This window comes from Gymnodraco acuticeps, unplaced genomic scaffold (assembly GCF_902827175.1).
Source record: "Gymnodraco acuticeps unplaced genomic scaffold, fGymAcu1.1, whole genome shotgun sequence".
Taxonomy (NCBI): Eukaryota; Metazoa; Chordata; class Actinopteri; order Perciformes; family Bathydraconidae; genus Gymnodraco; species Gymnodraco acuticeps.
In genome coordinates, this window is record NW_022990058.1 from 95,276 (window position 1) to 110,547 (window position 15,272).

A 15,272-nucleotide genomic window follows, 5' to 3' on the forward strand; every position below is an offset into this window, starting at 1 on the left:
TGAACGACTGAAATTGCATCCACCACTTTGAAGACATAAAATGGGCAATCTTTTCAAAGAGTGGACTTCCTGGTTACGGCAACAGTACTATGTTAATGTGTGGCAAGTAACATTAACTTTATTAGAAATATTGTATTATCAGAAATAATGTGCATACTATGTATTTGTATTACAGTTTAGCTCAGTGTATAAGACTAAACATAAGAAAGGATTTCCACACATATCCATTGCATGTGCCTGTCTCTTTAACGCTGAAGCTGGATGGCTGCCAACAGCAATATGGTGGTGGATTTTGCCCTCTCATCCTTACTCAGGATGCCGCAGGCAGCACAAGGTTCAAACACACTCTTTTTCTCTGCCTAGTCACTGAAAGGTTGCTTTGTCACAGCTTGACTGTCAGCATTTTCACACTTTATGTCAATAAACACCACAGAAATAAACGTTTTCAAATGTTTATTATTGAAAAAATAAATAGGCTGTTAGAACATGACAACAATAATCCATAATGTAGGCAACACATTTACAGATACAAATACAAGAAACTGAAAATATACAGTATACTACAATACGTTTCAACACACCCACCTACAAACACCAACCCAGTGTTTTCAAGGTAAAACACTTCCTCATTGCAATCTTATGGCCCAGACATTTCCTCTTTCAGTTCCTGGAATGAAATACATGCAGTAAGAAAAAAAACAATAGAGCAGAAATGTATGCCTGACCATGCCAAATAGAGAAATAAGGTGTGTCTTAGCTTTACCTTGATTCTCTCCTTGGCCTGAGCCACCTCCTCAGGGGAGACAGGATCTTTGTCAATTCGCTCCAGCTGTGTCAGGAGCATCAATACACTCAGCCTGTAGTCTGTCGATTCCACCAGAGGATTATCAGTAAGCACCAAAGCTCGCAGAGTTTTTGACACAAGTGCGAGGCTTTTCAGGGCATTCTCTTCTAATATTGCATTGCCTCTAAGGGAGAGAGACGGAAGCATTTAGGATAAACAATCTTGGATATATAGATTTCTTTGGTGTTTTACTGCCTTGATGACAGTCTATGTTGTTCACATGTGTACCTGACATTGAGGTATTGGAGACACTTCATGTTGGGACTGAGGCCGTCCAGAGTTTCTAGCTGGTTGTCTCGAAGGTGAAGTGTGGTGAGGCGTTCCATCCTCTCTAAACCCTCCAGATGCTTGATAACATTTTGGGCCTGAATGGAAAGTAAGACAAGTTACAGGCAGTCGGCTGAATGAGATTGGTGTTAATGGCTTAACCTCATCAAATGTGTTTGTTATATTTATCAAATGGTATTTTTTTTATTACCAGATATAATTGCTGCAGGTTGGGAAGGTTAATGCCATCAGTGGTATCCAACTGGTTTCCCCTCAGCTCCAGAGTTACCAAGTTGGCAAAACAGCCACTCTGAAAACCATTCAATCTCTGAATGCCATTACCTGCCAGAGTTCACAAAATGTCAAGATATCTGTTTTATATCATGCAGATGGTAAGATTGTCTTGCGTCAATCGACTAAATGAAAGCCCACCATTATAATAGAAACATCACATATTCTGACATGAAACCAACAGACCAACCTGTAAGATTGAGGCTCTCCAAGGCAGGCCCAACCAGGCCATCCAGTTCTGTTATTCTGTTCCCTGCCATACTCAGCCGCTGCAGGTAGGTCAACTGAGCAAAAGGTTGCCCTTTGAAGCTTGCAACAGCATTATTGTCAACCTATTGAATTAAAGATTTTCCATAACTTTGAATGAATTGTACTACAGGCCCCAGAGATCAGAATGAATACAGAATACGAGTCCTTGCCTTCAGCCAGAGCAGATGGGTCAGAGATTCCAGATGAGAAAGATCAGTCAGCTGGTTGTTGGATATATCCACGAAACGTAGGTGGATAAAACTTCTGATTGAAGCAATGTCATTCAGTCCTCTGTGGAGTGACAACAAATTGAAGAAAATCAAAAACATAGCCACAGATGAACAATGATAACCTGAAAATTAGTATTACCAGTCAAGCAAAGGCAACCCATTTAGCTCTGTATTTTTGTTCCCTTACTTGTCTATTAGGTCCACTTTGACGAATGCATGTCCAAGTCCATTTCCTGTTCGGCAAAGCAATGAGAGCCCCTGACCAATGGTTTCTTTTGTCAAATGGCAAACCTGTACCTGTGAGAGGAAATACATCACAGGATTATACTTCAAAATTGTTGTGGTGGAGCTAATTTACAGTGGATCAAATCTACCAAAGAACCCCATCAATGTTTGTATGCGGCTCAGCCCAGACACAAGCTCCTCTTCATGATAGAGCTTCAGAGAAACTAACTTTTTGCCATAAATAAAGCCTACCATGTAGACATTCAAGTGATTTATTTACAAATAATGCTGTAACTCTTTTTAATAAGGGTACACTATAGCTACTTAAGTTATGCTTTATTGATGCATGGCTCATTATAATTTCATGGCAGGCTGTTTCATGGATTCACGTTGCTCAACACATGATCAAGTCACTGTGACTTAAGATAAGATAGAGATAAGATAGAGCTTTATTGTCTCCCTTAGGAGAAATTTGTCTTGGGCATCGAGATAATACACATAAAACATTCAGGTCAATCAGTCATAGATACAGAACAGAGATCACAAAGAAACAAACAAGAAACATACAGGTACAGCACTTTCCCTATTGCACATATCCCTATTGAACATTCATAATCAAAAATGTATAGATCACACTTAATATATCCCCAATATGGCAAATAATGAATGTTACTTCACAATTATTGAATACACTAATTGCTAGCTACATTACCATGTTTCTGCTCAGCAGCATATTAACTGTTCTCCTAGAAATATGAAGTTTGTTTGCCCAAAACGCTTTCAGTTGCCACATTTACAATAAGATGTTGAGTTGTTATTTTCAATATTACATGAGTTATATAAAGTGTTTTTGTTTAAATTGGAGATAAGCATTGTAAAGAATAAATCGCTACAACCAAATGTGTAATTTGTGATATTTGACAATATAAATACAATTTGATTGAACCAAAGATTATCTACAGGTGCCACTTAGGGGTGTAACGGTTCACAGAATTCACGGTTCGGTACTACCTCGGTTTGGGGGTCACGGTTCGGTACGGGTTCGGTACAACAAGAAAAAGCACAAAAAAATCCCAAATGCATAATTCCAGGTTTGTTGTTATTTATTTTTGAACAGTAGTGCAAGTTTCAGTTTAAAAATAAGGAACTCTAACATTTTGAATAATTAACTGTATTACACTGTTAAAAACAAACCACAAACAGTACCCCACACACTCAGATGCCCAGATTATCTATAATGGCTGATGTCAAACAAAAAGGTTCAATAAACTGTAAAACTAAAAAGAATGTCTTGAAAATATTACATCATAAATAATAAGAAAGTGTTTCAAGAGCGCATAGCCGTTGAAATATGTATGCCATTCCGTTATTTATTTTATTTTGGTCTCTCAGCTTTCATGTCTATTGGCTTCTTAAAAACAGCAGGGATAAACTCTTGAACTGCTGTGTTGTCTTTTGCCGGGCTCCGGTGATTGGCAAATCTGGGTGATGACCTTCTGATATGATTTAGCATGTGTTACCATCCAAGCGGCAAACTGTGGGGTAGAGCCGGGAAGCCAATACGGAAGTGCCACACACTGCAGTTCATATATTGGCCGATAGGCGATGGCTGCAGAAAGGAGCAATTTCCATAGCCCCCATGTTAAAATGCCCAACTTTACAGCAGAAAAAAACATGTTTCTACCCCTGGCTCCATACATTTTATTATCGATATAGTTAGATTCCACCTTCATGATTATGGATCTGTGAGTGAATTGTTTTCTAACGCGACCCTTTTATTTATATTAGGTCTTAAAGTTTGTGCATAAATTAGGGCGTGGTCACATTGAGTGACGGCTCTGTCAAGTACCTGCCGCTGTTAGCTTCTTGTCTCTCTGCTAGCTGCTCCGTGAAGCTAGCTACAGGGACTCTGCCTGCTCAGCTCATCCAGGAAACACAACTTGTAGCCGGCCGTGGTTTTTTGTTCTTCATGCTTATATATCGGACTATTGTGACTCGCTCTGCGGTTAAAACACAGACGGTGCATGAATGCGGTTTTGCGGTAAGTTAAATTCTAGTGCTTTATTTATGTGTTAATGATTTTAATCAGCTACGTAATGAATGGTAAGGCTTGGGTTAGCATGTAAGCTAGAGGTAGCTACATCGGTGCTAACGATTGTAATCGTAGCCTCCAAGTTAAAATCATAGACTGTATATATAAAGGTTACAACGAAATAGACAAGTGTTAAGTGGGATAATACTGTTGAACAAACGGCTTCTGTTTGAGGTTGATAAAATAAGGTTACATCCTTGTAACTTAGAGATATTTTATTATGTAGGTAGAACTGTATGCATCTAAGGTTAATTTAAATTGGCTATGCTCAAGTATGTAGACAAGCTAATGTCGAAGTAGTGTATGTGAAATCAACCTCACAATAAGATGTGTATATTACAATTATTAATGTCATATTTCAAGATGATTACTTAGATATTACAATATGGTTGGTTGAGCTGGAGTTCATTATTAAGCTTACACGTTAACGTCACAGTCATCTGAAGAACGAACCCAAACCTTGTTGTTTTTATTAATTGCATTACCAAATGGGTATCAAATAAACAGTAAGCATTGGTAACACCAGTGCTTGAATTGGAATGAAAAAGGTGCCAGTACTCTAAAATCAGCAACTTTTTCAAGTCAATTTTATATATACAGCCCACAAACAAGAATTTGGCTACTATAATGCTGGTGGGTTTTACTACTGTATATTTTAGAAAGGTTCACTGTACTTAACATTTGTTATGATAGGCAGCGGATATGGCTAAAGCTCAGTAAGGTCAATATTAACTGAAAATATAGCAATCAAAGTCTAGATCTTCTGCTGAAGACACATGAAGCAGAGACCTTTCAGGTGAGAGCCCCTCTGGTGGTGTTCAACATTAATGACAAGGAAACAAAGCTCTGGTCAAAAGCATTTTTTATAAAAAGCTTTAACAAAATACAAGTATTTAACAAGTATTTCTGTACATTTTGAATGCAATCTAACTTTCCAACTCAGAAAACGAAAAAGTGCCAAAAGTCTTCTCACATGGCTGAGCTGCTTTGCAATATACTTCACCACTGAAGAATACAAATATGTATAAAGTAAACTATGATGCAATCTAACTTTCCAACTCAGAAAAATGATAAAGAGCATGAACAAAGAACATGTAAAAACAAATGCAACATTTGCACAATCTAAAATGAGAAACTGTAACTGCAAGTAACAAAGTCTGAGCCATGGTAAAGAGTTACATTGAACACCAAGCTGATCAGATAACTCCCTGGTTGGTCTGAAGTCCTTCTATCTCCAGGATCTGTACAAATCGGCACATTATGCCAAAAGTCTTCTCACTGGGTGAACTGCTTTGCAATATACTTCACATTGTTAGAAAAGGCTCCAGAAGGCCTTGGGGACATCAGTATCAGGGGCTGGAGCTGGACAGGCTCTTTCATCAGCACTTCTCCTTCCCTTTGCCAGCCAGGACCTCACATACTGTTCCGGATTGAACTGTCCTAGTGATGGTCCATTACATTTAATGAAAACCAGGCTGGACAGTCGGCTGACAGAGAGAGCATTCCTTTTTGCAGTAAGGATATCGTTCATGCAGCTGAATGCCCGCTCACACTCACTAGTGGAGACAGCGATGGTTCGGACTGCTTTCAGTAGAGGCTCCATGGCAGCAGGTGTACGGGATGCCCTGGTTTCCTTGTATTCGCGAAAGCCCTGAACAGTCTCTCTTCTGTCCACTTTCAGCACTTCGCACAAACGTAGCACCTCTATGTCCCCATACTGTACGTCTAACTCCTCTTCAGGCCAACTTCCAGGATGGATAACTTTCATGTCCTGGATTAGCTGATTGTCCCGGGCCTCCCGGCCATGTAATGGGATTTCTCTTGTGCTGACATGAGAGGAGGTTGTGGAAGTCATTCTGTGTCTCAGATTATCTACCATACTGCGGAAAAACTGACCTGCATGAATCTGTACAAGCCTGCCATTCTCACGCAGGGCAACACCCTTGAAGGACTTCTCAGCTAGAGCTGTATGAACTGTAGTCATGTGTGGGCCAGGCATGGTGACCATGGATTCAAAAACTCGTATTTCTCGAGTTAAGAGCCTATCTGCTGTAGGCAGTGTCATCTCTCTTTTTTGGAGTTGCCGAGAGAGGTCGCTGAGCTCTGTGAGCGCATCGTACATCAGTCCCAGATTGCTGACAAACGTTGCAGATGTGAGCACATCATCCAGGCCCTTGTACTTTGCTCTGTCTCTGGAATCCCTGCTCGTGTCGTTTGCAGCATTTGTGAAGTGATCATGAAGCACTCGGTAGTTTTCCCAGACTGCTCTGACGCTCCTTTCACTTGAAGCCACCCAGCGGATGGACAAAACACGCCCTATCACCAGGAGACGCTGTCCGACTGCTTGCGCACACTGCGCTAACTGCCTCTGATTTTTGGGGGAGGCATGGAACAAGGAATAGAGTTTGTCAAAAAAGATCTGGAAATGATTGAGCCCTGAGACCTCCTTGACCACATCCCCAACTGCCAGCTCTAGACGATGATTGGAGCAGTGCCACACAAACAGGCTTGGGAATTTACTACACAACTGGGTAGCAATGCCTGTTCTCTTCCCTAGCATGACTGAAGCCCCATCACATGCAAAAGAAACGAAACACTGACCTAAAAAGTCCTCGTTAAAATCTCTTCCAAGACACTCCATTAACGCCTTTGTGATGTCATCAGCCGTTGTTCCATCCAACTCGATCAGCTCCCAAAAAAACGTTTCGGGCTCAGCATCAGCTAATGCTGAGCGTAGACACACAACAAGCACCGTTTTACCACTAATAGTGGTAGATTCATCGACCAAAACACAGAGTTTTCTTTGGTTTTCTGTAATGTCTTTTGCCATTTTTTTCTTCAGCTCATGAGCTATGTGGTCGATGATTTCGCCACAGGTTTTATTGGAGTGCAAAACCCTGCCCACGTTCAGCCCATTCAGTTTCTGTACATTCAAATCAATTGGCATGTCTGTGAATGGCCGGCTATGTTTGCCAATTTTATATGCCGTTCGAAAAACTCTGATAGTGGTGTCTAATTCAGATTTATGCATAGACTGCACTTGATGTTGAATAGTTTCACGTGAAGCAGATGTAAGGATGTCAGCAGCTTTTACATGGGCTTGTGATTCTTTATGTTCTTTGATTTTTGTTCTCAGGCTAGCTTGTTGTTTGCCCTTGTCAACACCGAAATGAGACACTGCACACTCACCCCATTCAGTTGACAGTTTCAGTCCTTGTCCAGTGTGTATTCCCAAAGATTTGACATCTCTGCATATCCGACATCCTAGCTTCTTATCTTTAAGAACGAGCCATGCATTGGTCTTGCAAAAATATTGCACCTGGTCCGTTGTCCAGCAGTCAGGTGCATCGCTTTGCCCGGTGTTGGTGGTGGCAGTTGCGCCAGCAGCAGCTAACGTTAGAGGCTCTGGAGGAGGCGGCGGAGCTAGTGCTAATGCTAATGCACTAGAACTTGGAGCAGGAGGATCAACCAAAGAAAGCTCCCCCTCAGACACAATTTCCAACACAGGCACAGCATTCTCTGTATTTGAAGTTTCTTCCGGCGACAACCGCTGTCTTTTTGCACTTTTATTAATCAACGCTAACATTTTAGAAATGCTAATTTGTGACGTGACTTGCTTTCCTTCTCTCGGGGGCGTGCCTGCTCTGTTCTATCACGCTACATAGCCACCCACTGGGTGGGAGTTGCACTGCATAAACACAACACACGTGCATCTAGGTATGTAAATTGTAAAGCATTAAAACATGGTTTTACTAACAGTTTTCAGTATGTTGTTACTTCGGCATTATTATTATTATTATTATTATTTTGAAACGTGTATTACTATTAAATCACGGTCAAATAGGTTAATTTTGACATAGTCGTTTCCACCACAGTATTTACATGGAGAAGATAAGCCCCGCCCCCTCTCCAGCACGTTCTGTTTGAATGACAGGAGTAAACAGCTGACAGCCGCTGTGAAACTCCAGCGGTTAGAGCGATGAGAATGTCCGTTCGGCACCTCATGACGCATCTACTGAGTACCGGGCGGCTGTATATATATATATGGATGTATAATAAGAACGGCGGGGAGAGTGTTGAGTACTGGCACGGTGCATGAGTACCGGAGTACCGCCAGCATGCCGGTACTGAGCAAGAAGTGCCGGTACTCCATGGGTCAGAACCAGAAGTGCCGGTACTGCGTACCGGTGAGTACCGGCCCAATTCCAGCACTGGGTAACACAACTTCCAAAGTTACAGTAAAATAAAAAGGCCCCTGACTCGGACAATACACAATCCAACATGTTCAACAGAAGAGAATCAGTTATATTGTTTGTACACATGGTACTTTACATATATATATATATATATCTGTTTTTTTAAGGTGTCCAGGTGATGCAGACAGGCTGGATCAGAGAGTGAGAGACAGAACTGGACTCCTCACAGCAGTGAACTTCAGCACAGGTACAAAGACTCTTTTTTCATACTGTACAAAGAATCAAAAAAGATATTGGTTTAAATGAATGAAGTATTGACTTGAATACACTGATATACATTCCATTAAACAATACTAAATACTAGATCACCTACACATCAGTTAAGTTGAGGGTTTTTTCCATGCAAAAAGTTACATTTAGATGATAACAAGCAATATGACTTTGTCAGCTTTCTAATTTAATGTATTGAAGGCAAAGATATTTAACACATAGTGAGAACTGCTACTATTTATCTCTCAATATTGTCTGTAAAAAACGTGGTAAAAGTTATTCTTTCAGTGAGACAACAGAGCAAGCTTCTACAGTTGCACTACGTTTTGATAACAGTTAAATATTATTTTGATAATAACATATATTTCAACTTCATACTGTTCATTCATAATCTGATTGTCTTTGTAGCTCATTGTTGAAATAAAAAAAAAACATTACAATTACAAAATTATTATATCTACAGCCCCTAAACACACAAACACACCGCTTTCATAAATAATACACTTGTTCTGCAATAATATGTTTTATGTTTCCTGTCATTTTTGTTAGGAAAGGACATGCCTGAAAGACAGGACATTTTCTCCTTCTCTGAGGGTCAAGAAGAACATCCAAGAGGAACATTAAAAGCTGATGTTATGAGATTTTAAGACCAGTACAGGACATTCACTAAGAAACTATTTTTATTGTAAAAACAGTCAGCTGATCGAATGCAGCTATTTCCACATCTACACTCCATCAGCTGATTATTTCTATTTGCCTCACTTTATGAGCTTCACAACATGTACCTTGTTTTGCAACGTCACAAATAAATGGGGCCAATCTTCAGTCAGATGTGAATGTGTAATCTAACATTTTCAGTAAGAATAATGGACAAAAGGAGTGCAAATACAAATACAATTTATTGAAATGTGAACCAAAAGTTAATCAAATGTTTTAAATAAAAAGCACATATGGACAGAAGGTGTAAACCTATTAAATGTATTAAACACATTTAGTCAAATAAAGTGACCGACTAGGCCTGTGCAGTTGGTATCAGCTTTGCCCAGCATGGGCTCCTTCATCAGCCCTGGTCCTCCTCGCAGAGGAAAGACCCTCAGTCCTCTCCAAACCAACAGACAGGACGTCCATCAAACATATTAATATTTGCTTGATTCCAGTGTTGAATTTAGCACAATTGCATACAAACGTTAAGGGGTTTTAAGATTCTGAAGTATTATGCTAAAAGCTCAATAACTTAGATTATTATTTATAGTTTTGCTGAATAGTTTCATGTCCGCTTACCTTAGAAACGTAAAATGCGACGGTAGCTTCAGCTAGCTCTGGAACTTCCAGCTTGGTGGCAGCAGGTCCCGCCTCGGCTCCGCCTCTTTGCCCTTATTTGGAGCAGGCTGGAGAAGGCGGGAGTTGAACTCTGGCGTCACTATCGAGCCGTTAGTGGCCGACTCCGCCTAGGGCTTCACGGCAACTCTGCAGAATCCTATGGGTGACGTCACGGACCCTACGTCCATTTATATATACAGTCTATGATTACCATTAGCGTACTACGGAGCCCCCTAGGGGACATGGAGAAGAAAAAAAATTCCTTGAAAAAATAAATAAATAAAATGTTTTGCGATATCTCGCAAAACCCCGTTGCAGTTTGTAGACTCCTCCTGCACTCCTCTCCCTCCTCCAGCTGCAGATTGTGACCAATTCTTGATGTTTAGCTCGGATGACGGCGCGTATCGAACTGTTCTGATAAAACGACTCTGTAGCTCGTTGTCTACTTTGCTATGATTGTAAAGTCATGTTTGTATTTTTACAACGTTATGTTCATGAGTTATTGATCCGCGAAATTCGAATCTGTCAATAACTCAGCTCAGAGCATGTAGTTGTAGCAGTGAGTGTGCTCTGAGTGTTCTCTTGAGGTGTCTTCACTTAGTGAAACCCTTTATATATACAGTCTTTGTGTGAAACCCGTGCCTATTGCCAAGCACTGATGTTATATCTTTATATTTAAGGCCAAGCTCAAAGTAAAATCGATTAACCACTCCATTGTTGTGGTTTCTGTGTTGCCGTAGCAGCCGAACTGACCAGGAAGTACTAAATGAAAAGTATTGCGAGATCTCGCAAAACATTTTTTTTCTTCTTCTCCAAATCCCCTAGGGGGCTCCGTAGCATACCGCACCGCTGTCTAACAACGCCGACACACCGTCCGATCCACCACTCGCACTTCATCGTTATTGTAACCCACAGGGAACCCGAAATGTTCCCACACAGCTGATTTAAAAGAAGCAGGTGGGTTCTAGCTCCTGTGTGTTATCTGACATCGCCATACTACATTTTCTTCTTGTATTTTGTTCGTTTTGTTGTTGTGTTTTCTTCTTGTTCTTCATTTGTTGTTTAAGGGCGGCTGGCAGCAGCGTTTAGGCGCAACACCGCCCCCTGGATTATAAATAGTGTAATGGATACTGCCCTGAATGACAGACCTTTTTCCCACTCCTAAAAAAAAGGCGTATTCGTCGTGTGACTGCTTGTGCCGAACCGTGACGGTACGGATGCCGTTACACCCCTAGTGCCAATACATTAAATGAACAGGATAGGAAACATAGCTTAATATTTCAATGAGAATAGGTTATGTTCTGCTTTAAAAAATACATTGGTCAGAAATGATTTAGTTAAGGGTGGGCAACAGGTGTTTTTGGAACGCCCAGCATTATTTAATGAGTCATGCATTAGGCTACTTGGGCCAACTTGTTATTTACCTTATGGCATTTCGTGGGATTAATGATTAGATAACATCCATTCATTTGGTGTTGTGGGTTAAAAGGTAGGCCTACTCACACTCCTAAAACAGTGTAATGCATTCTGTGACATGATGGCAACTTCTGAGGCATTGGATAAAGGGTTATGTGGATTAAGCCTTGGATTTTCTTATTGGAGTAGGTCAGTGATGGAATGATATAGCTTGATACTCCACCTATCGTTTAAAACCAGCATCATGGCAATGTTAAAGGTCCCATGTCATGCTTTTCCGGTTATTACCCGTCCCCTTGTGTGTTATGAAGGTTTTTATGCATGTAAATGGTCTGCAGAGTCAAAACCCTCAAAGTACACCCTGTAGCGATACCTCCCCAAAACGCCTCGTTGGAGATACGTCACTGTCCATTGATTCTTCCGGGTAACTCATGTCATGCTGATCTCTCCTCCCTGGCTGCAGGCTGATAACAGACAGTTGGGATCGCGGCGAAATTCTCTCTGCAGACCCATTCTCACAGCGTTTATCAACCTTTTTCTTACTCAATATCAAGCCACACTTATTGTTTTTACTTCGGTTGTGACTTTGTGTGTGCTCGGTGAGTTTGGCTGTGTTTGGCTAAACAAGGAAACCACACCTCCACGGAGCTCAGCTCGATTCACAACGTCCCAACCAATCAGAGCACACTGTGCTCACAGGGAAGGTGGGGGCTGGAGCTATTGGAGCTACAACAAGCCGTTAAAGGCAGAGCGTGAAATTCAGTGAATACACGTAGTTTACAGAGATGCTGTTTGAGAAACCAAAGTGATTTTGGAAAATTGCACAATATAAATCTATTCTAGTAGACCTCAACAATGGAATTATGCAGGGTTGCCAACTTTGGGTACCTGGCTGGAGTGAGATTTTGATATCATGGGTTTGATTACACATATGCGCACGAAATGACTGCTATCGTGTCAGTAGCGGGACCTTAGCATATATAGGATATATATACAATATATACAAATACACAATATTGGACACAGACTATAAAGGACACAAAGTTTCATTCACTAATGAAAGTCAAACACATGTTTGTTTCCACTGTTTTATTGTGTGCCTGTCGCAATAAGCAATTAATTGACTTATCGTACGATAAATACAAATGAACTCGATAAATTGCCATTTACATGAGGATGTGACTAGCAGTTTGAAAGGATGTACTTGAATTATTATTATATATTATCATTATGTCAGTGGTCTAAAATGGTCATACAACGGTGCTGATAATATTATCGTTTATCGCAATAATTTCCGGGAAAATGTATCCAACAAAATTAATTATCGTGAGAGGCCTATACAGTAGCCTACATGAAACACACTCACACAAATCTACAGACTTACTCCAAACTGCCAGATATGTTAATTAACACACTCTCACTCTCATACTCTCTTTGACTCTATTTTGGCCTAGTAGAACAATAAGCAGCAGACTTTTACTTTTTTATCATTTCTACTGGATCTTAGATCTGCGCTTGCGCAATACGGGTCGGCAGTTGCGAGAGAGTATTTTTGTTGGGTAATAGGGCTAACCCATACAGTGGTGGGGCTCAAGTCAGTATTTGCATTGTAATTACATACACGCTCCCCTTGACAGTGAAACGCCACGCGTGAGGTTTAGATTATTTCCCTGTCTCAATCAAAATTGAACTGTATGAAATAAAAAAGCACATTTGTCTTGTAGTAAATAAAAAGGGCGACCTGGAGCCAATCCTGCAATTTCTCCACAAATGAAAGAGTTGACATGCTGAAACCCCAACCCCTGCAGGGGGTCTGAGGGGATTCTCCCCCAGGAGCTTTTTTGAAATACTAACATAAAATACACATTCTGGTACTCTCTTGAGAAGAAAATAAATACATCTATTAGCCTACTACACGACATATTTAAAAAAATGAATGCCATTTTAGTTTTGTGTTACTTTGTTCTGAAAGCTGAACCTGCTGCTCCTCAGAGAGAGAAGAGGAAGAGGCTGTGAATTACTTTACATTGTGGATAAGGGTGGATAGCCCCCATTGTTCTGTGTGTCAAAGTGTGTCAAAATGAAAGACAGCCCACACACCTATCAATCATCAAACCGTGGGGTCTTATTTCATTACGTGTTGATTTCTATCAACACGTAATGTTGTATCGATGTATATAGAGATGTACTACAGCAAAAGTATTCTCCGTCGGGACTTCCTGCAACAACACCACGCCGTTATCTTGATTCTGATTGGCCAGAAGACATTATCAAAGATGTTCTATTGAGAAGACGATCACTACGTCACAACAGTTTTCAAAACCGTTTCTAGTCTTCGGTATTCTTGTTTTTTGGCGTGAGAATAGTTTGGGCAGCGTGAGAGCGTGAGATTGAGAGTGAAAGCGTGTGTCACACGCCAGATGCGTGAGAGTTTGCAACCCTGTTTTATGATCAGTGGAAATGGCCATGACATGGGACCTTTAAGCTTTCTTGTAATCAGAATTGGAAGAAGTACTCAGTCAGATCTTGTACTTAAGTAAAAGTAGAAATATCAAAGCGTAGGAATACTGTCTGTTACAAGTAAAAGTCCTGTACTTAAAATGTTACTCAAGTAAAAATACATAAGTATTGGCATCTATATAAAGCTCGTTAAGTAAAAAACGAAATATATGCACAATCATACAATATATGTTCCAACTTCCAGGTTAACTTTCTGCAAAACTAGTTAATGGCGTGTGTCTGCGTTTCTTCTGTTATCTCTCAGGTCACCATTACCTTCTCTTCTTCTTCGGTTGCTTCTGGTTGTGTTTCTTCCTCCCCCTCTACATCTGACAGGACTGCATCTTTCTCAGACATCCTTGTCAATTTCTCGTCTTTTAACAATGTGCAGCTTGTCAGTAGGTATACATCAGGCGTTTAACTAGGTCCAACTGCACTGAGTTTAGCCAATAAACAAACGACGGATTTAACTCTCAACTAGTGGGCCTACTTTACATGACAAAGTTATAGTAGCTAAACCGTTAAATTGAGTTAAGCTTAGTAACTTTACATAAAAAAATAATAAAGAAAAACGTAACAAATAAAATAGAGGTAAGTTATCTGGTGTTACTTGATAAAGCTAACTGCAGCGGACAAAGTATAGCGTCTGTTGTTGTTACCATGGAAACTCAACAGCCATAGCACAGGTGGGTTAAAGACAGAGGTGGAAAAGTACTCAGATCTTCTACTTACGTAAAAGTATTAGTAAAAAGTAAAAGTCCTGCAATCAAAATGTTACTCAAGTTAAAGTAATTAAGTATCTGCATCAAAATATACTAAAAGTACCAACAGTAAACGTATCCATTATGCACATCGGCCAATTTCAATCATTTTATGTTCCGATTATAATTATGTATGCATTAAAGTGTTATCAAAGCTGTTAAAGGTGCAGCTAATTTAATGACTGTGTATGCTGCAGGGTAGCTTGTGAATATTACTCCAGGAGTAACTAAGTCTTATTTATATTTCACATCAGTAATGCAAATCTGCAAACTAACTAAAAGTATAGATGTAGTGGAGTGTAGTAATTGAGTAAATCTACTGAGTTACTTTACACCACTGGTTAAAGACAAATATCAGGAACAGACATTTTGTGCTGCGAAACAATTTCTGCAGGTTAGATGTTGCATGGTATTCCTCTTTTTTTAAACCACCGGTTTGCAGAAACACAGCTTGGGAAATGTCAGGTTAAAATGTCCAAACATCAGCGACCGGCTTGCCCACACAAGACATCAATCATTGCTACAAATGAAAACGTGTAATTGTGGATTAATTTACATGAGCTTGATAAAACCGTCACAATATTAAACAAATAAAGAAATACAGAATAGCTT

At 40.2% G+C, this 15,272-nt stretch overlaps 1 protein-coding gene across 3 annotated transcripts; it reads right to left on the minus strand.

Annotated features, from left to right (window-relative positions):
- Positions 1 to 453: 453 nt before the first annotated feature.
- lrrc23 (leucine rich repeat containing 23) lies at positions 454 to 15,117 on the minus strand. Of its 3 annotated transcripts, XM_034216027.1 has the most exons (8): positions 14,176 to 15,117; positions 2,069 to 2,178; positions 1,822 to 1,942; positions 1,593 to 1,734; positions 1,323 to 1,453; positions 1,073 to 1,209; positions 764 to 968; positions 454 to 667 (listed from the first exon to the last, which is right to left on the minus strand). In XM_034216027.1, the coding sequence occupies exons 1-8, from the start codon at positions 14,254 to 14,256 to the stop codon at positions 638 to 640; spliced, it is 957 nt and encodes a 318-aa protein (XP_034071918.1). In that variant the 5' UTR covers positions 14,257 to 15,117; the 3' UTR covers positions 454 to 637. The 3 variants fall into 3 exon arrangements, with proteins under 3 accessions (XP_034071918.1, XP_034071916.1, XP_034071917.1); XM_034216025.1 differs by having other exon boundaries at positions 454 to 968; XM_034216026.1 differs by lacking the exon at positions 14,176 to 15,117 and having other exon boundaries at positions 454 to 968; positions 2,069 to 2,564.
- Between the last annotated feature and the right edge of the window lie 155 nt (positions 15,118 to 15,272).

Bases quoted from the DNA above. Each gene is read 5' to 3' on its own strand.
- lrrc23 (XM_034216025.1), bottom strand. From the start codon at position 14,256: ATGTCTGAGAAAGATGCAGTCCTGTCAGATGTAGAGGGGGAGGAAGAA. The intron at 1,943-2,068 runs GTAAGGGAACAA...GTCACTCCACAG, and splicing joins AAAGTGGACCTAATAGACAA to AGGACTGAATGACATTGCTT. The intron at 1,735-1,821 runs GCAAGGACTCGT...TTAATTCAATAG, and splicing joins CCCATCTGCTCTGGCTGAAG to GTTGACAATAATGCTGTTGC.